This window comes from Peromyscus leucopus, chromosome 2, assembly GCF_004664715.2.
Source record: "Peromyscus leucopus breed LL Stock chromosome 2, UCI_PerLeu_2.1, whole genome shotgun sequence".
NCBI classification, from domain to species: Eukaryota; Metazoa; Chordata; class Mammalia; order Rodentia; family Cricetidae; genus Peromyscus; species Peromyscus leucopus.
The window spans coordinates 135,988,361-136,009,597 of NC_051064.1; the positions used below are offsets into that span (position 1 = coordinate 135,988,361).

Here is a 21,237-nt window from a genome sequence, read left to right on the forward strand (position 1 = left end):
CACCCCCTGGCCGTCCTGGCCCCCACCGCAGCCTGGGCTCCGTGGAGGGTGAGCCTCGTTCATTCATTCATTCATTCCCGCTGCTGAGCCTTGCCTCACTGCTGCAGCCCCGGGCTCCTCCGCCCTGGCTGCCCAGGGCCCCTTCCCACCATTTAATGATACTCTGCACATAGTGCTGTTGAAAATTTGTGGCTAGACATTCCTGTGGGACCGGGAAGCCAAATTCTTGGGTACAAACCGAAACTTTCTTTCCTTGGAGATTTTCTTCTCTCTCGCCCACAGATACTCTCGCGTTCTTTCCTTTTTTTTTCTTCTTTCTTTTTTTCTTCTTTTTCTTTTTCGTAGCAGCAGGGGGAGAAAAAAAAAAGAAACCAAACCAAAAAAACAAACGAAAAAGCAACACCTCCCCCTTTTATTTTCAAAAGCAGCTTGAAAAAAATATATATAACAAAACAGCAGCCAACCAAGCCGGCCCGGACCCAGCCCCCTGAGGCCGCGTCCTTGCCTCTATCAGTGTGGGGTATGGCCTCCAACAGCATCTTCGACTCCTTTCCCAACTATACACCGACCTTCATACGAGGTGAGTACCAACGGTGGGACTCTGCTTGGCTCTCCCGGGTGGGGAGCGGTGACGGCCTTAGACCATGACCCTCCAGCCCACGGCTCTAGCCACCCCAGTGGCTGGCTTCTGAGAAGCTAAGTGGGGAGAGGGATTGGTGGCCTCCGTGGTCTCCTGGCATGAGCATCACTGTGTGACTTTGCTTCTCCGCTGGTGGAGTGTGTGACGGGGCAATGGCTCCCTATGAACCTCAAAAGGCTAGAGACCTCAGAGGGTCCTGGGATGGAGAGAACAAGGTGAGGCTGTGGCCCTCCGCTTCCTGCCTCCCCCACAGGGCACTGGGGCCTGTCTGCCCAGATCAGGGCTCAGATGGACTGAGGTCAGATGTGTCCGGGAGGGCCATGGGAGGCAAGCAGGGCCAGGGCTGTGCCTGGACCCACAGGTCTTGAGGACTGTCCTGGGCATTCTCTGTGTACTCTGAACAGTGAGGACAGAGGGAAGAGAAAGGAGCCACAGGCCTCTCTGAGAATCTGCTCAGCACTGGTGGATACTATGGAAGACCCTATCCCTGGAAGGTCTAAAGGCTTGGTCACAAACAAAGGTGTTTGGGGGTAGCTTCTGTTTCTATTCATGGCCCAGAAGGACCCAGAGTTCTGGGGTGTGTCCTTCAGCAAGGGTAGGGACCAGGGTATCTGATGTGGAGCCTCTGACTTAGGCTGAATCCCGGGAAGACAAGCCCTGCCTCTGGCCTTTGAGGTACCCTGGTTTCAGACACCTCGGCCACCTTCCTGCTTCTTTGCAGTAACCCATGGGGCTGTAGCACCTGAGACCAGGGGACTGTGGTCCCCGAACTTCAGCCCCAGGCTGTACCAACCTTGATGAGTGACCTGATACAGGTCACTTTACCTCTCTGCTCCTGATGGTGTCTCCTCTAGCTGTGGCGTTCTGTTATCTGAGCTGTGCATGGGGCAATACTTCTGGGCTGCTTAAGGGACTAGCTTCTCTGCTGAAGAGGGGCAGAACGTTCTAGAATTCCAGGGTTGGGAGACGTTGCCTTTTTTGAGTCGAGGTGGCCAAATGAGACGTAGAGGTCTGCCTGCCCGGCTCCGACTAGCTTTGACCACAGCACTGGGTTCCAGAGGGCCTGGACACCTGCGGGTCTGTGTGATAAGAATTTGCCGAAGAGTACGGCGTATCTCTTTCCTGGTGACCTGGGGAGGCCGAGGCAGGTTGTGTGCTCAGATGGTGATTGACCCACGGGAGAAGGGACGCTCCCTCCAAACTGTGGCTGGTGACAAATGGTGGCCCCGGGTGCTGTCCCTTGCAGCCACCGCTGTTGTCCTAGGCACCCTTTGTAGTCTTCGGTGTTAATTAAAGGCAGCTACTGGGCAAGAAAATAAGAATTTTATAAAAACCAGTTGCTGGATCTTCATAATCCGTATTTCTCCCTCCCTGAGCAAGATGGAGAAGTTGAGCTTAAAACAAAGAAACCTTAGAAGACAGGGCTAGCGCCGGCTGCCTTAGATGAACTCCTGACACAAAGCCCTAGATGTGGCTGCTGGAGGCGGGAGGACAGAGAGCGGACTGCAGCAGCTCTGGCCCGACACATGGGGACAGGAGAGAGTCACTGGACCCAGCGGCTGGTCCCTGGTCAGCAGGGTGGAAGGTGTCGGGGTCACCGGGCAGCTCGGAGACCCCAAGAAGAAGATACCCTGCCCTTGCCTCACCTCTCTCCTTTAAACCTGCCCACTTGGGCTCAGCTCCTTAATTCAGAGCCCTCACAGCTCCAGCCTCAGGGTCCCCTTGTAGCCACACACCATCCTGGCCCCTCAGGAAGCCTGTGACTTCTCAAATTGCACTATTAAAGACAGAAAACAAACTCCAAAGGACTTTGGGAGGGCCCCAGAGCAAGGGAAACAGTTTCCAAGACATAAAGGCCCGTTTGCGGACTGTGACCTCGGCTCTCTCTGGAGACATTGAGTGATAGCTGCTTTCCGTGTTCGTTCAAACCCAGCGGAACTCTGGGAGACGAGTGCTGACTACAGATTGTGAAGGGTCATCTGCCACCACCTTCTTGAGATCGAAAACGATTTGTGGTTTCCATTGGTGACACCATCATGGTGGAAAAAGATGCTAAATTTTGTTTCAAGGTTGCTAACAGAAAGGAAAATTCATTATTTCCAGCCGGGGTCATGGACCCCCTGGATTTCTGCTCAGGTCAAGAACCCTAGAGTCGCTGCGTTCTCACACTCTGACCCTCGGGATCCACCTGTGGGAGTCACAGATGGGAGCCCCATCCTTGTTCTCCCACAGTGTCCACTTCCCCTGCCCTGCCCTCCCCAAATGCTGACCCTCCTCACTGCCTCAGCAAGACCCTCAGCCACTCTCCTAGAGCCCTTGAAAATGCCGGGTTCCAGATTCCCGTCTCAGATTGTGGAATCGGCGTGCGTTGAGTCTAGGTCTGGAGATTCATGGAAGCTGACTTGGGCGGTGCTGCAGAGGGTCCAGTCCGCTGCCTGCCTCCAATGTTCATGTGCTGTGTGACTCCAAGCAAGCTGCTTGACATCTCTGAGTGCCGTTCTTTCATTAGTAAAGGGGACGTGTCCGTTAGTGTTGATAACTCCTCAGGCTGCCTCCAATCCCTGTCTGTCCCTGCCCCAACCCAGGGTGGGTCCTCTGCTCTGTCGTGACGCTGTGCCGACTCGGAGTCCCCATGGACCAGAAGAGAACAGCTCCGTCTATGTTTTTACTGGCATCTGTGTTTCCATGCCTTGCCCCTGGGCGTCAGTGCACAACAGACATCTGGGGCCTCTGGAAGCAACAGGGGACAGACTCCCCTGGGCGCCTCCTCGTCAGGGCTTGTGTAGAACCTTCCAGAAGCTGCCCAGCCCACCCCTCATGCTTTCTCAGTCCTGCCCTTGAACCAGGTCCTTCGCTGGGCCCAGTGTATCCCTGGCTTTCCCCGGGAGGAAAGGGGGCAAGGAAAGGACCCCACCCTGCAGCAAAGGCCAAGGAGAGGATGGAGGACCCAAGAGGGCATCTTTAGCTCTGTTGGGGGCTGGCAACATCACCCTAAGTCTACCTGAGGCCCTCCTTGGCACCAAGGAGCCTCTAACCAGCAGGTCTCCCGCCCCTCCCCCGCAGCACTCAACATTGCTCCTTCACCAGCAGAGTCTCACTCCCAAAGACAGAGGGGGAGAGGACTTTGTGGGGGGCCATCTGAGGAAGTGGGCTGTGCTACCTGCATGCAGATTTAGGGGTACGATGTACAGCGATAGCTTCGACTTGCTAATTCAGCCATTCCACAAAAGCTTGCCAGGCTCCGGCTCTGGAGGTGAACTCGGCCGCATGCCTGTGTGTTGCCTGTTCCTAGATAACACAGGCAAGTCTCTTCACCTCCCTGTGCCTCAACTTCCCCTTCTGTAGCAGCGCCAGTCTCCTGGGGCTAGGGCCACTGCCCTACCCATGTCACAGGCTGGCCGCCTGCCGGGAGCTGCTTCAGGAGGGTAGGGTGAGAGTCTCCATCCTGGGAGCAAAAGCTGGTAGAGAAAGAGATGGGTAACGGCATGGGCAGGGATGCGACGGACCTGTGGTTAAGATGGGGAATGTGGGAGTTGACGGTACCAAGTCTTAAAGGGTAAGGAGGTGACCAAGGAGAAGACAACAGCGTGAGATCCAGAGATCTCAAGATGCCAAGGACGGGATTGCAGGAAGATGCCCTGGTGGTCCTGGGGACAGCCATGCACACAGGACCCCCTGCACAGGCCAGGCGTGTGACGTTTAGCCTCCGTTCTCTTAGCTGGGGTCAGTGGGCCGCGCAGACCTTACCTCCCAGACATCTGGGAGAAATTGGAACTGGACTCTCAGGCATGGGGCGTACTTGATGGCAAGGGCCTGACAACATGGCTTCGGGTATGTCTAGCCTAAATCACCTGATTTGGATGTCACTGGATAGGGAGGAAGGAGAGAAAACGATGTCCTTTCCTAAGCTTCAGGTTGTGGCTAGCAACAGGGAGGCCCCCCCAGTCACAGGCTGCCGTCGAGGTTGGTCACCCTGAGTAGATGACCCCGTGGCCTCCTCCTCCACTGGCCCTGGCGGGAGATGAGTGACCATCTGTCTTTCCTTGCCCATTATGGCGCCTCGTCTACCAGGGCCCTTTGATGGCGGCTCCTGAGCCGCCCTGCAAACATCATCTCCCCAAACCACCCAGTCTGTGTCGCCCCACCCCCAGGCTGGAAAGGAGTTCCTAGGAGCCCCCCACTGCCCACAGGGTCTGGGTGGGTGTGAACCGGCCCCACACAGTGGGACTGTGTGTCCAGGCCTCATCCGCACCCACGACAGCCAACCGGCGGCCCCTGGTGGCCCTGCAGGTCAGATAGTGGGCCCATTGACGGCAGCGCCTTGAGGTGGCCACATCAAAGCTGAGGCTTTCCTGGTTACCTGAAGGGGAGGGGCCTGAAAACATGACCTTCCAGAAGACTCTGGGAGACCAGAAGAGAGTAATGGCTGAAAAGAAAGTCTAGTGTCGGCAGACCTGGGCTTCTGAGAGGTGGGGAGACAGCCCTGAACTTGGGGTTCGGTATGGCATCCAGAGCGCCGTGTCTTAATCCCGTCTCCTAGGGACCTGCCGTGTACAGGCTCTCTTTTTTAACTTTTAAAAAATTCCAAAGTTTCCTAAATTAATTCCGTTTTTTAAATCGATGAATGTACATGTTATATGGGGAGCATTCTCCTCCTTGGCTCGCTACCCTCTTGTGACTTGTCCCCTCCCCTCCATTTAGTCCTTTGTCCCCGTGACACTGTCACATCTACTTTCTTGTTATATATGCATACAGGATTTTAGGTGTCTGTATGAAATCTAGGACCCACAAGTGGTAGAAAACTTCTTTCTGAAGCTGACTTAATTTGCTCAATGTGATTATCTGTGGCTACTAAATTTTCCTGCACATGACATGACTTCATTATTTATGAATGCAAAAATTCCACCATAGATAGATAGATAGATAGATAGATAGATAGATGATAGATGATAGATAGATAGATGATAGATAGATAGATAGATGATAGATGATAGATAGATAGATAGATAGATGATAGATAAATTAGATAGATAGATAGATAGATAGATAGATAGATAGATAGATAGATCCACCATACACACACACACACACACACACGCACACACACATACACGTTTCCTTACATAGGCCTCTGTTGTTGTGCTGGGAGTCCTTTGAGTGACTTACCCAGGAGTAGGTATAGCTGGATCGTGTGGAAATTCTAGGGTTGTTTGTTGTATGAGACAGGGTCTCATTATACAGCCATGACTGACCTGGAACTCACTATGTAGATGGGGCTGGCCTCAAATTGAAGATATCTCCTGCCTCTGCCTCCCAGTCCCGGGAGTGAAGGTGTGAGCCGCCACACCCAGCTGTTTCTAGGTTCCTGAGAAACCTCTAACTGGCTTCCACTGTGGCCGGATTAGCTTCTACCCCGCTGCCGCCGGCTGTGGAGCAGGGCCCCGTTCGCCTCGCCAAGGTCTCTTCTTGTTTTCTTGATGACCGCCGCTCTGACTGGGATGAGATGGACTCCCAGTGTGGTTTTGATTCTCTCCTGTTGGGGAAGCTGGTTTTTGAAAGGCCAATTGTTCAATTGTATTTCATCTTTGGAGTGCTGTCTGTTCATCTCCTTAGCCTCTTTATTGACTGGATCGTTTGAGTTCTTGTTATTGGTTTTTTTTTTTTGTTTTTTGTTTTTTTTAGTTCCTTGTATATTCCAGACACTAATCTGTCAGGTACATAGCAAGCAAAGGGTTTCTGCCATTCTGTAAGCTGTTGCTTCGACTGATCTGATTCTATGAGGTCCTATTTGTCAATTGTTGGCCTGAGCTGCCCCAATGAGAGTCCAACTTGGGAAGGTCTCCCTATCTATGTATGGAAGTGTTTCCTTTGCTTTTTCTTCCGACAATGTCAGAGTCTCAGGTCTGACGATAAGATCTTTGACCCAAGGCTGGAGAGATGACTCAGAGGTTAAGAGCACTGGCTGCCCTTCCAGAGGACCCAGCCTTGATTCCCAGAACCCACGTGGTGACTCACAATCATCTAAAACTCCAATTCTAGGGCGTCCAATGCCCTCTTCTGACCTCTACGGACACAACATGAATGTGGTGCACATACGTCCCTACAGGCAAACACTTACACATATAAAATAAAAACAAGCAAACCCTAAAAACTAAATATCTTTGACTTATTTGGAGTTCTTTCCCTGAAGGGTGGGAGGAACACATCTTTCTTTGGTCTTCGTCCTCTGGGTACCCAGTCTTCCTGGAATTCTTTGTTGAAGATGCTGTCTTTATACAACGTGCATTTTTGACATGCTCATCAAAAGTCAGAGGGCCATAGCTGTGTGCGTTACATATGCTCCTCTGTTCTAACTGATTGATCTACATGTCTGGTTTTGTGCCACCTGCAGACCTGTAGCTACTACCAGTAGTTGGTGAGTCATACCGTGTGTGTGTGTGTGTGTGTGTGTGTGTGTGTGTGTGTGTGTGTGTGTATGTGTGTGTGTGTGTGTGTTACTGGGGATCAGACCCAGAGCCCTGGGCATTCTAGGCAAGTGTGCTACTATTGAGCTACATTCTCAGCCCGGCCTTCATCTCCATCACCCACCCTGCCAGGGGTCATTCCGAGATCATCTGCAACAGACCGGGAACTTTGAGCTTCAGCCTCAGTTCCAGAGCCAGCTTTGGGACTTCCAGGGTCATTTCCAGAGAAGGGAGGGAGGAAAAAAGGAAAAAAGGGAAAGGAAGGCCTTCAGTGCCTGGAATCCATATCTGGACCCCATCACAAGCCTTGAAACAGCAACTCTGGGGAGTGGGGAGCCCTGGGCACTCCTCACGGTGGAGTTGGGAGATGAGGGCAGGACCGACTTGGTCTCACCTGCTGAAGTCAGGACGAGAACCGGGAACATCACGTGAATAACAAGTCGGTCCAGAGAAAGGTGGAGTGGACAGGAAGAGACTGCCCCTCCAATTCAGCTCCAGGAGAAGCAGCTTTGCTTTCTCGACACCCAGGAGTCACTGCCCACGCTGCCCTTAGTTCAGGGCTCAGGCACGGTGTGAAGCTGCTTGGCTGCTGGCACTCCGGCATGTTAATCTCTTGCATGTTAATCTCTTGGCCCCATGAACGGCAATTGTATAAGTGGGGGCTGGGACTGGGCACGTGGCTCGGTTGGTAGAGGGCTTGCTTAGTGTGTATGAGGCCCTGGGTTGGATCTCAGCACAGCAGCAAGCAGAGTAATTCTTAACAGTCGGGAGATGGAGGCAGGAAGATGAGAATGAGAAGTTCAAGGTCATCCTTCCTCTCTACAATGTCGAGTTTCAAAGTCAGCTCGGGATACTTAAGACTCTGCCTTAAAAAATATTATATATATGCATGTATATATATGTAGAGAGAGAGGAGGAGGAGGAGGAGGAAGAGAGAGAGAGAGAGAGAGAGAGAGAGAGAGAGAGAGAGAGAGAGAGAGAGAGAGAGAATGGGGTAACAAGAGGAATTTCAAAGAGGAAACACACAGGCTCAGAGTGTGTATGCCACACAGACTGGCCTCCTGTCCAAAGCTTGCTGACGTTCACCAGTATATGGCCCCCTCTTTCTCAGTGTCAGAGAGAGCTGTGCAGGGAGCTCAGAAAGACAAGACCCTCTGCACATGGAGCCCTGGGGAGGGAACAGAGCCCAAAGTTTAGCTGTTTATGCCTAAGCTATATCCAGGCCCTACCACTTCTTCGATCTGCATCCTGGAGAGAAGCATGCCACCTCTCTGTGCTTATCTCTCCTCTGTAAAAATGGGAAGAATTAACAGTACCCACCGGAGGCTGTTTGGATGGCCTTGGGATCAGATGAGGTTAATACCAGGACTCACACAGTCAAGCCCTTCATCAGTATCAGAAAGTATTATGGACATATATTCTTCCTCTTCCAGTCAGTGGGAAAGAAAAAAAGTGTGACTCCGAGCTGATAGAAAGTAGGGGCCCTGCTTCTCAAGACCCAGCTTCAAGGCCGCTGCCTCGCAAGAGCCTCTTTTCCCAGGAACTGGGGTGCCTGCTGTCGTCACACCCTCACTATTGAAGCATCCCAAGAGACTTCCAAGTAGTGGGTGTGGGCTCCCAAGTGACGTCCAGTGTCCCTCGCTACAAAGTCCTGACGGATGGTGACTGAGGGAGGGTGATCTGGCGCTGCCGTTCTGTGCAGGTTTCCGTACCTCTTCACTTCCCCTAGGCTGGCTGGTTTTTCTCTGAACGCCAGGCCAGAGCTCTCCCAGCCTATGGGCGCTGGCAGCTCAGAGGTTTAGGTTCCTCTTTGGGGTTTTCTTTTAAGTCTGGGAAAGGCATTTTTGGCACAAGGCTCAGACTTACGTGTGGGCGGAGAGGGTAGATTCGCATGCGTTACGATTTTCGAGATTGCCATGGCCAGCCCCACCCACCCAAACACCTTCCAGGGGAGAGTCCAAAGAGTCCACGGGAGTCTTGACCCCCACCAGGGCGCCACTGCTGTGGGACTGTAAATGGGTTTCTTCTTGTCTCCCACCTGCACATCTGTGGGTCATCTGGACCCTTTGCTTCTGCTAAGTGGCCAGTAATAGGGGCAGTGGTGTTGGAGGCCCTTGGAGACCCTGAAGGGGAAGGAGATGAAGGGAAGGGGCAGAGGAGAGGAGAGCTTCCTTAGTGTCACACCTGTGCCCCAAACCCACCTCACCTGGGGGAGTGCAGGTAGCTGCCCAAGAATTGCCCCTCTGAGGACCTCCTCCAGGTCTCCGTCAGGGGCTGGCCTTGCCCACCCAGCCCTGGAGGCCTCAGGACCTGCTGAGTTGTGACCAGGGCTCCAGATCCTGGGTATCTTAGCAAGAGGTGCAGGTCCTGGGCAGGTGGGAGCAGAGTTCCGGGTGGGTTAGTGGGGCCCTCAGCAAACCCTGACACCCCTCTGCCTGGGTTCCCTACGTGAAGCCAGACAAGGACATCTTCAGGCAAAGAGTAAGGAAATAAAATGCCAACTGTAGCTCAGGCCACGGGAGTGAGTGGAGCCAGAGGGGCCCAGAGGCTTTATGGGAAATTCTCTCAATGCTCGCACTTTTCAGATCTCTCAACATGGAGCCTGTGGTACTTACAGATGTAGGAAGAAAAAACTGTTTTGTCTCTTCAAAGAAGAGGAGCTTTGCCCTCTCGGGAGCAGGGGCTGAAGGAAACCCACCCTCTGTCTCTCCCCTCCATTCTGTCTTTACCACCTCGGTTCTGGCCTGTTGGGTCGTGGAGACAGGCTCTCCCTGGGTTTTAGGTGGAGCCTTGCATACAGCAGACGCTCAGGCCGTGCTTACATCGGAGGCCGCGCTTGATTCTGGGGCCATGCTTGTATCTGATGCATGGGCCCTGTAGCTCCCTGGGAGAGGCAGCCTGGTTTCCCAGCAGGCTCTCTCTCTCCTCTATGTGAGTACTACTGGCCCCTCTGGTGGACATTTATTGAGCATCTACTGCAATGCTCCTCAGCCTTCCTAATGCTTCAGCCCCTTAATACAGTTCCCCAGACTGTGCAGACCCCCAACCATAAAATTATTTTGTTGCTACTTCATAACTAATTTTGCTACTGTTATGAATCATAATATAAATATCTGATATGCAGGAGGAGATCTGATATACGACTCCTAAAAGGGTCATGGCCCACGGGTTGAGAACCACTGACCTACTGCATATAAGCCTGTAAGAGTCAACACAGCAGGCGACTGTGTTTGCCTCCTGGGCCTGATATCCAACACACACACACACACACACACACGCACACGCACACGCACACGCACACACACACACGCACACGCACACACGCACACGCACGCGCGCACACACACACATACACCCAGTTTATAGAGAAGTGAGGCCCCGAATGGAGGCAGTCCTCACCCAAGCCCCACAGTTCAGGAGTTCTGGGACCCTGAGAACCCGCTACAGCCCCACTTAGGCCACCTACGGCCCTGAATCGGCCTCCCGGTGCCTCTGTAGATGTTTATGAGCACACTGAGTCTACACTGCGGTGGGGTAGGCATCACGCGTTCCACTGCTGAAGTGAAAACGCATCCAGACGCAGGGAGTCGAGGGGCCTGCTCCAAGCAAAGCTGGAGAAGAAAAGAGTGAAGGAGACTGGAGTTGCAGCTGTTGGCGACTTCCTGTGTGCCAGGCACTGTGATGGTCCTGTTGCAGTCAGGTCTCATTCCCACTGTTCTCCATGCAGTGGACAGCATTGCTGTTTCTATCACCATTTTACAGTCGGCAAAACTGAGGCTCAGCAAGAGGTCGGTGCTTGGTAAACGTCAAGGTCTGTGTGATATCAAAGCCACCTCCTACCTGGAGCATGTCTCCTCTTCCTTGAGGCTCAAATGCACCACCTCTTCAGAATTCTCCCTGAATGTCCCCAGCCCTGTTCAAAGACTTCCAGAATGTTCCTGAGGAAGGTGGAGTCTGAACTGGATCCGCCATAGGCACATTTGGGGAATAAAGAATGCTGTTGGCACATGGGGGAGTCAACAGAATAAAAGGATCGTGCAGAGGGGTTCCTGGAGATGGGGGGCTTGTGTGTCCTGTGGAGGGGACACAAGAGAGGAGCATGGGAAGAGACAGCCAGGCATGAGAGTCGGGCATGACTTCAAGGCAGGTGGAATCCAGGCAGAGTGCAGGCTGGGCAGAGATGGCTGCCCCACATCCCATGACACCCAGGCAGCTCCGTGAAACAGGCCAGTGCAGACGCACGCACGCAGTGAAGACAGGTTCCTGTACGTGCATGTGTGCATGAGTGTGGTGAGACCACAGGCCTCCTGGGCCGCTTGCAAGGCTATTTTTATCCCTCTCTAGACACACAGACATATAGCCAAAGCACACCGCTGCTCTGATACAAAGACTGTGCCAGGGATGCCCGAGTCTGTGTTCTGTCCAGGACAAGGGCGGGGATTCAGATCAGTCAACGTGAGGCCTATCTCAGGGACACCCCAAGGACCTGGGCAGGTAGTGGTATTTTCAGGGCACAGTGCAAAATGAAGACGTGGGACACAAGTTCAAAGTTCATTATGTGTTTTGGGATAGGGATGTGGAGATGGCTCAGTAACGGAGTACCTGCTACAGACTCTCACGTAAGGCTCTGAGTTCGGATCCCCAGAGCCCACAAAGCCAGGCACACTTGTGCACGTCTGTAAGGTCAGAGCCTCTACAGCACGGTGGAAGCAGAGAAAAGAAAATGCTGGGCCTCACAGGCTACCTAGCCTGGCCTCACAGCAGAACAAGACCTTGTCTCAAACTAAGTGACCGAGGACCACCTAGGTTGTCCTACACACACACACACACACACACACACACACACACACACACACACACACACACACACCTACAGAGAGTCAGGAAGAGAGAGAGAATAAGAAAAAAATTTCAGGTCTGCCACTCATGGTGGCACAGGCCTGTGATCCCACACTCTGGAAGTAAAGGCAGGAAGATCAAGATTTCAAAGCTAGCCTGACCTACACAAGACCCTACCATAAAACAGCAAGAATGGGGAGACATGGCTCAGTGGTTAAGAGTACCTACTGCTCTTTCCAGAGGATCCAAGTTCAAATCCCAGCACCTGGAACTGCAGCTCCGAGGCATCCAGCACCTCTAGTCTCTGCGCGCGCGCACACACACACACACACACACACACACACACACACACACTTTTAAAATAAATTTAAAGTAAAAAGAAAACAACAACAGACTTTCAGAACAGACGTCATCAGAGCATGAAGCCAGGGCCAGAGCCCTTCTTTTAAGGGACCGTGGGCCTGAAAACAAACCTGCCTACTTTCACTTCCCTGTCGCTGCCCGTCATCCAGCCTCACGGTCCCCGCTGTCCCCCGCTGAATAATGAATGACTGAATGGGGCTGGGAGGACACTTGGTTGGTAAAATGCCTGTCATGGAAACATGAGAAGCTACGCCTGGATTCCCAGACGCCACAGGAAAGCTGGATATGGCGGTGTACACCTGTAACCCCAGCACTGAGGAGGGAGAGACGGGGGATTCCTGGACAGTCTAACCCAACTGGCAAGCTCTAGATTCACTGGGAGCTTGAATTCACCCTGTCTCAGAAACTAAGGTGGTCTCCTGCCATACCTCCCTGGACTCACCCGATTTTATCTGATTCTAGAAGTTTATTTATTTATTTATTTATTTATTTATTTATTTATTTATTTATTTATTTATTTATTTTTCGAGACAGGGTTTCTTTGTGTAGCTTTGCGCCTTTCCTGGAACTCACTTGGTAGCCCAGGCTGGCCTCGAACTCATAGAGATCCGCCTGGCTCTGCCTCCCGAGTGCTGGGATTAAAGGCGTGCGCCACCACTGCCTGGCTGATTCCAGAAGTTAAGCGAGGTCAGGCCTGGTTAGTACTTGGATAGGAGAATCGGAGGTGGAGGGAAATTGAAAACACAGCGTCAGCTTCTGGCCTCCACACACATGCACATACAAGTGTATACACATGAACATACATGTTCCCGCCTGTGCACACAAGTCATCCCACCCAGTGACCACTGTCACATACGAACACTGAACACGTGATAGCTAGCCTGGCACAACAAGACACCAGAGGTTTAATCTTTATTTATTCGTTCATTTATTTGTTGGTGCAGGGTTAAGAATTGAACCCAGTGCCTCATACATGCTGGGCAGGCGTGCTACCACTGAGCGACAGCCTCGGCCTCCTTTTCACTCTTTATTTTAAAACAGGGTCTTAAGTTGCCCAGGCTGGCCTTGTGATGTCAGTCTGCATGTATAGCCCAGGCTGTCCTTTGAATTTGTGATCCTTTGCCTTCACCCTCCCGAGTACCTGGGATGCCTGTGTCACAGGCCAGGCTGTTCACTGCATTTTAAAGATTTGCTTTTATCATTTATTTTAGTTATGTGTAGGTGTGTGAGTCTCTGAGTGTGTGCACAGGGGTGTGACTGAGTCTGTGAGTGAAAGTGTGTACCCACGATCACAGGAGCTCCTGGATCCCCTGGAGCTGGCTATAGACAGCTACGAGCGGCCTGGCACAGGGCTGGGAACAGAATGTGGGTCCTCTGGAAAAGCAGCAAGTGCTTCTAACCACTGAAACATCTCTCCAAGCCCCTATTAATTTCATTCTAATTATTCTAAAAGCATGCCCACCTGTTTCAGGCATTCTCTCTCGGACCACAGGATGTCTCACGCATGGTGCTTTTATGGTTTGGAAATCAGCTCCTGGTGACCCTGTGTTTAATACATCAGACATTCCAGAAAGGAAAAATGCCGGAGATGTTCAGAAGTGCCTCTTGGGGTGGGAGCTGGCTGATACGGGGCTGAGTCAGATAACGGAGGAGGTTGAGGAGGACTCTGGATGATGTTTGTGAGTGGGGACCAACCCTTTCCTCATCCTGAGCTGCTGTGCCTCTAAGAGATAACTCCTGTCCTGTTTCCTAGCGACCGGAAGATGGTGGGGTGTCCCCGTGAGTGCTCAGCAGAGGTATCAGGTGCTGAACAGAGTGTCAGAGGGCTCAAAGCTAGCAACTGGGGATGCTATATCACACAGGGCTGTGTTGCAGGCTTTTCAGAGCCTTTGATATGCTGGGGAATATGGCCTTTAGAAAGTTCACCCTAGACCACCTTGGGATAGGCTGTTTCAGGGAAAGCCGCTCAAGGTCTGCACCAGCACCACCAGGCCAGGGGATGATTTAACTGTAGGAGACTTTACAGGAGCATGTTAGAGGAGAAAGTACAGCAGTTTAGAAATCCACACTGTGGGCCAGAAGTTGTTAGGGTCAAAGCCTGGGCCATGACAGCTGCAACCAGCCGAGTCCAGTCCAATGAAAGAGAAGGGTAAAATAGGGGAGGGGCACATTAGGAAGGGGAACAAATAAAGAACTAGTGACCCCAAAAGTCCATCTTCAGGTCCTGACATGAGGTTTAGGTTTAAATAGAGAACAAGAGGTGGGCAGCTAAGCAGTCCTGGTCAAGTGTCTGTCCTGCCCATCACCCACCCATCATGGTCTGGCTTCCAGTCTCTCCCGCAAGGAGATCTGACGTTGGGAATCTGACAGTGGGAATCTCTTCTCCAGCACCAGTCTTCAGCCTTTCCCTTCTCTCAGTTTGAGACTCCTGGGGACCTTCTGATTCCTTAGAAACCATTGTTTCTGAAAGGGACATGGGTGTCTCTTTAGAGTACCTTCATTCCTGCCAGGGCGGTTGCAAACTGACTCTCTAGAAAATATGAATGATGATGATTCGACTTTTAAATAGTCACAGGATTCACGCACTGGGTGTTTTCCTGCCTTTGCTCAATGAGCCCCACAGATGCTAGTATGAAACCCATTTAATAAATGCAGAAGCTAAGGCCCAAAGAGGTTGGTGCTCATGCCCGAGATCACCTACCCTGGGTTCAAACCCAGGCAGCCTGCATGGGAGAAGTCACACCTCACTGCAACAGGGCAGCTGAACAGAAATCTGGGTTTCCCTACGTCAAGGAACACTCTTTGGCTCCACGGCCCCCCTTCTACCACACATCCACGAGCCCAGGTCACGTGGTCCCAAACAACTCTAGAAAGGAAGCGGGATGTAGGGGTAGGGGCCAGTGTGCTTTCTTGCAGAACTCATTAATAATGGCTCTGGTTTGGTTGTGTCCCCAGAGGGATGGGTCTGAGGGCCCAGAGGATGAGGCCATGGAACCTGGCTGTGGACGCTCAGAAGGCACTGGGCCATCATCTCCACAAGGACAGAAGTGGGAGAGAGAGGGGACTCAACCAGAGCTGAAGGACCTGCAGAATCCTTCGGACCTCGGATCAACCCCAGGTCCACACCAAGCCCCTGCCTGGGGTTCAGGCAGGAAAGAGAGAGCCGAGTGTGAGGATGTGGGAACATGGGAGCCCATGGTGGGTACCCTGAGACCACCCTACAGACCAGGCATGGACATCCCAAGCTCTGAGTGTGGCCCTGTGACCTCCCCAGCCTGGCCAGGCCCAAGGCCACCCAGAGCCCCAGAGACTGGCCTGGAGTAGTAGACCTGGGGGGCAGGAAGAACCACACCCTTCCTGCCTGTCTGTGTGGACAGTGGGGCTGGTGATAAAGCCTTTTGGACTTCTGGAAGCTTCTAAGAGGCCTTGATGAACAAGAGCAGTGGGACTGTAGCTCGGTCAGTGACCGGGGCTAGGGCTGAGGTCAGGGACACTAGACAAGGAACCAAGCTAAGATCATGGTTGGGGCCTGGTTTGTGGCATCCTGGGTTTCATGTCAGGGACATGAATGTCCTGTTCATGGTACATACCACAAAGGGTGGACTCTGTGAGCAGTTCGGCCAGTGCAGGACTTCAGGTAGATTCACTTTCAAGTTCACCAACCCCAGATTCCAAATTTCATCTCAGCTCTAGCACCTCCACCCAGAGGGCAGCACCCAACCTCCTTTGGTCAGGTTTTGATCTCTGCGCTAGGGGAGAACAGCATCTACCTCCAGGCTGTCAGTATCAACAGAGAGAAGGCTGAGGGCCACGGGGATCCTGCAAAGGACACAGAGCCTGGTGACCAGCTCGGTCACTGTTGCTCTGCTGAGCCCAGCCTTGTCCCTGGGATGCCCTCCTACCCGTCCCCCCACACATACACACCACGTGCACAAGTGCGCACACACACACACACACACACACACACACACACACACCCATTCTCTCCGATGATGGGATCTCCAGCTTTGACATTTTTACTCATTTTGCTGTACTTCCCAGTTTCTCACTGTACTCTGGTGATTTGTGTCCCAGGGTGGGTAGGATGGCAGCTCAATTAATGCTCCATATTAACCCCATTGTTTAAACAGACAATAAATAAGAGAGGCCAAGCAAGGCAATTCCCCCGGCAAGCACCCCCCAGCTCCAGCTGCCCCAGGCCCTGACAGCACAGGATTCAGCCATTCCCATCCTCCGCAGCCCCCAAGGTGCACCCCGTTCCTATGTGGAACTGGCCCTCCTGAAATCTTCTCCACCTGTGCCCCCCTTTGTACGAGGTCAACACAACAACCAAAAGTTGACCCCATAGCTACCTCATGCCGTCTGCGCCTGGGCCCTGGGCCTTGGGCCTTGGACCCTGTGCCTGCCAACTGTGTGGTGTATGTGCACACAGCCTCATACAGACACACTCACTTCCTCAGTCAAGCTCACCACAATAGGAACCCCACCTGGGGGTCCCAGAGAAGCTATGTGGGGCGCGGGGTGGGGGGCGCCACACTGGACCTGCTCTTCTTTTCTTTTCTTTTCTTTTTTTCCAGAGCTGAGGGCCTAACCCAGGGCCTTGTGCTTGCTAGGCAAGTGCTCAACCACTGAGCTAAATCCCCAAGCCCTGGACCTGCTTTTCTAAGCAGGAAATGTCTCCCATTCTTAGAGGCCCCAGCTCCATCTAAGCACTCATGTGGCAGTGAAGGGGACACTTGGAAGAGCAGGAGGGCTACAAGGAAGCTGGTGATGCCCTTCTGGGCTTTGAGCTCTTCAGGCCTCACACAGGGGCCCATCAGGGACCTTCCCAGCGCCCCTCACAGTCCCCTGTGCCAGAGCTGGGAAGCCTCTCGGGAGTGGTGGATCCACAGGGCTCTCGGGGAGGCGGGGAAAGACCATGCAAATAGGAAGTGTCCCCAGGGCCCTGGGCAACCCCAGAGTTCATTTTTGGCCCCTTCTTCCTGTGAGGCAGCCTAAAAAAGAACCCATCTACCACCAGGCATTGTGAGAGCTTCATTCTGGGGTGTCAGAGACCCTCCCAGTTCAGCAGGGATGAGGCCGTTTGAAAGGCCTCCGTGGTACCTGAGCCCCTGCAATGAGCTCTGCAATGGAGACGGTGAGGTGGAAGAACCTCCCAGGAAATTGAGAGGGGGACTCCAGGCAGGATCTGGCTACCTACTGTCAGGCCAAAGTTTCACCTCACAATGATAGGACTGTGGCCACCAACAGCTAGCTGCGGGTGTCACACAGCAGTAACTCAGCCATCCAGACCACAAGGCCTGGGTCCCTCAGCTCCCTGTAACAGCAGCCTGTGGTAAAGAATCAACAAATTCACTGTGGATGAGGCCCAGCCACAGGGTTTCCAGGACCTTCTGTCTGTCTTTTCTTCGGTAGGGCAGTAGACAACCACGCCTACCTCCTAGAACACAGATCTCCAGGATCTGGTGCCTGGTCGGTCAGCTTGTGGGTTATTCAAAGTATGAGGTGCGTTCAGCCTGAGGTCACAGCACCCTAAGACTGGGGTGACCTATGACTGTCCACTTGGAGCTGAACGACTCAGAGACTGATGACAGGCCTTGGACATGGCTTGGATGGAGTACCAGATAATGGGTGTCCTCACCCTTGGCTGGAACCGGGAGGCCTTGGGTGTGGAAGGGTTTTCCTTGGGAAGAGAAGGGACTGTGCTCCGAGCTTCCTGCCTGGCAGCGACTTTGAGGTTCTGGCAGGGGACCCTGGAGAAACAGCTGGAGGCCTAGTGTGCAGGTCACTCATTCCTGTCTCAGCCATCCCTGTCCCGGAATTTGTCCTGAGGGCGGTGGGGGTCAGGGATGTGACAGACCCCCATCCAAGGAGTGTCCCTCACAGTGACACCCCAGGCGGCTGGGCTGTTGGCCCGAGGGCACACGATGGTGGTCCAACCTGGGGCCCCCAGCTCAGCAGCCTCTGGTTGCTGCCATCATGGAGGGAACTCAGGTGACACCAGGAACACACAGCACGGCGGGTTGTTTCAAAGAGCGTGTGCTGTGTGTTCTCGGCAGTCTACGAAGATGCAGAGGGGCGGGGGGAGGGGTGGGGGGGGAGGGCAGGAAAAGCACACAGAGGAAGAAGAGTAGCGGCCAAAGGGCAGACGCCAGCAACGGTTCTGGGTGGCAGGCTTGGGGTGGTTTTAATTTTCTTCTTCATAATTCTATTATTTTCCAATTTTTCCTTAATGAATAGGTATTATTTTCATACCCAGAAAAATATGTGTTTTGTTTTAAGAGCCGAGGGGGTGGAGGATCCTCTTCTCTCCTCTTGTGGACTCTGGACTCTAAAACCAAGGCCCGGAGTGGGAAAGACAGGCTTCACTCGTGTGCCCATTCCGAAAAGCTCCACCAGGAACCCTCTGTTCCTTGGCCAGAGAGCTGGCGTGACCTCAGGGTGTCACAGTCCTGGGAAGGAGAGGGCCACCAGCAAGTCCTTACAGCACAGCAGGATCGGGAGCCAGGGGGATGTAGGAGAAAGCTTCACAAAGCGGGGCATGGAGATGGGGCTTTGGTGTATGATTAGGAGTTTGGCAGTCAGAAAATGAAGACACCATGGGCCAATAGACAAAGACTCTGCTATGAGAAGAGGGTGAGGAGGGAGACAGAGCTGGGACACCCTGCTCCTCTGAGCATTTGGCATTGCCCAGCTCTAGCACCCTGGCTGAGTCACCTCCTGGGCCTTGGTTTTGTCCTCTGGAAAATGGGTTAACGATATCACTGGATTAGTGGAGCATTAGAGAGAGCTCAGAACCGCTCTTGGCATGAGGAGGGTTTGGTTTTTCTTTTTCTTACTGGCCTAGAATTCACCTTGTAGACCAGGTTGGCCTCAAACTTGCAACAATCCTCCTGCCTCCATCTCCCAAGCACCAGGCTACTCCTTTCATCACGCTTCATCCTGCCAGTGGCCTGGGAGCCGAGGGGTCACTGGAGGTAGGGTGATCACTACAGCGTCCATCCACTCACGCCACCCGTTAGGTAGGCATGTGCTGAGCTCTGGGCCTGTAACCAGGACTTGCCTCGGATGAGGGGATGGGACAGAGGGGCACCCAGGGTACACAAGGAAGCTCGGCTGTACTGGGGCCAGGTTTATAGCTTTTCCATCTGCTCTGTCAGGGAGATTCCAGTCAAAGTGAATCTCTTGTACCTCTGCAGCAAGCATTCTCTGGGGAAAAGAGGCCAGGGACGCAAGATGTACCATTGCGGAGGCACTGATGTCTACAGAGGAGCCGGGACCCAGGAGGTCCGCTATCCTGGTGACACAAACCGACACTGCCTCTGGAGACCCCAGTGAGGATCAGGGCAGGGTGGAGCTCTACTCTGATGCTGTGGGGCCACCACCGTCTTCACTGGGTCCTGGCCTGCTCCCCGCCCCTGGTACCCATGTCCTTTGCTCCTGGCCTCTGTCCATTTTGCCATCCCGTGCTGATGGGTCAGGTCTTCTCACAATGCCAGCTTCTGTGCTGTCCCCACGGTTCTCTAGCCTGTCCCCTATGTCTCTCTGATTTTCTCCATCATCTACTCCCCACCCGCCTGCACAGCCCAGGGTAGTTTCCAAGCCTTTACCATCACAGCATCCAGCTATCACCGATCTTGGGATAAGGACATGGACATCATGTCCTGGGACTATGATTCTGCCTGCAAAAGGGGCTCAGAGAAGGAGGGAGTATCAGGCAGAGCTGAGATGACTAATGCAGACGGACAGAGGACAGGCAGGGGCCCTGTGTCAGGGAGCAAGAGAGGCATGTTGAAGACCACGGTGGGCAGATTGGGGGGGACAGTGTAGAAAGAGACCAAGACAGAGCCATAGAAGGCTGCAAGCCACACACAATCCCACGGAGGCCAGTCAGAAGGGAACAGATGATCAGTGACACCCCCGCCCCTCCTTGTCCTCCACTGCCCCCACCCCTGTCCCCAGTACCACCCCATTGTCCTCAGTTGCTATCCACTCTGTGAGTACTCACTTCACAGGTTAATAGAAAGCTGTAGTATCAGCCAGGCAGCGGTGGTGCGCGCCTTTAATCCCAGCACTCAGGAGGCAGAGCCAGGTGGATCTCTGTGAGTTCAAGGCCAGCCTGGTCTACAGAGCGAGATCCAGGACAGGCACCAAAACTACACAGAGAAACCTTGTCTCAGAAAAAGAAAGAAAGAAAGAAAGAAAGAGAGAGGGGGGGGAGGGAGGGAGGGAGGAAGGAAGGAAGGAAGGAAGGAAAGAAGGAAAGAAGGAAAGGAAGACAGACAGAAAGCAAGCTGTAGTATCGACCACAGTGACAGTCAGGGAAGAGCATATTTAAGAGAATGCTGTAGCCATAGCACCAGGGAACAAGCAGGGTTTACTGACCTCAAGGGCCAGACTTCTTAAAGCTAGTCCCAGATAAGAGAGGGTTCTCTGAAGCATGAGGAATTGAGTTAGAAGTTAAAAAAAAAAAACAAAAAAAAACAAACAAAAAAAAAAAAAAAACCACCTGGGTTGGACAAGATGGCTCAGCGGGTAAAGGTGTTTGCTGCCAAGCCTGAGGACCTGAGTTCGATCCCCAAGACCTATATAACGGAGGGAGAGAACCAGCCCCCAAAGGTTGTCCTCTGACCTCCACACATGCCAGACAGAGCATGCACACTGATAAATAAATGCAATTCAATTTTGTTTTAACTAGAAGGAAACTGCCCATTAAGGTTAGTAGCATGTCGTAGCCCTCCGCGGTCTCCAATGTGGCCACTCAGCATCCTGTCGCTTCAGCATACTCTCTCCCTTCTCCGGACCTGTGCCTCCAGCAAGGCACGATGGACACGAGGATATTCTGTCCAAACCCACAGTGTGGACCAGCTGTGAGTCTCACATCTAAAACCTGATCCTGGGGATCTTGGGGTCTTTTGTATTTTTTGAGGG

At 52.9% G+C, this 21,237-nt stretch overlaps 1 protein-coding gene across 1 annotated transcript in view; it reads left to right on the forward strand.

The window, feature by feature from the left end:
- The first annotated feature begins 381 nt into the window (after positions 1 to 381).
- Positions 382 to 21,237, forward strand: part of Runx3 (RUNX family transcription factor 3) — a 58,804-nt gene continuing 37,948 nt past the window's right edge. Inside the window, exon 1 of the mRNA XM_028875252.2 lies at positions 382 to 580. Within this exon, the coding sequence (XP_028731085.1) occupies positions 523 to 580 (58 nt within the window). The 5' untranslated portion in view covers positions 382 to 522. The remainder of the gene's footprint in view (positions 581 to 21,237) is intronic.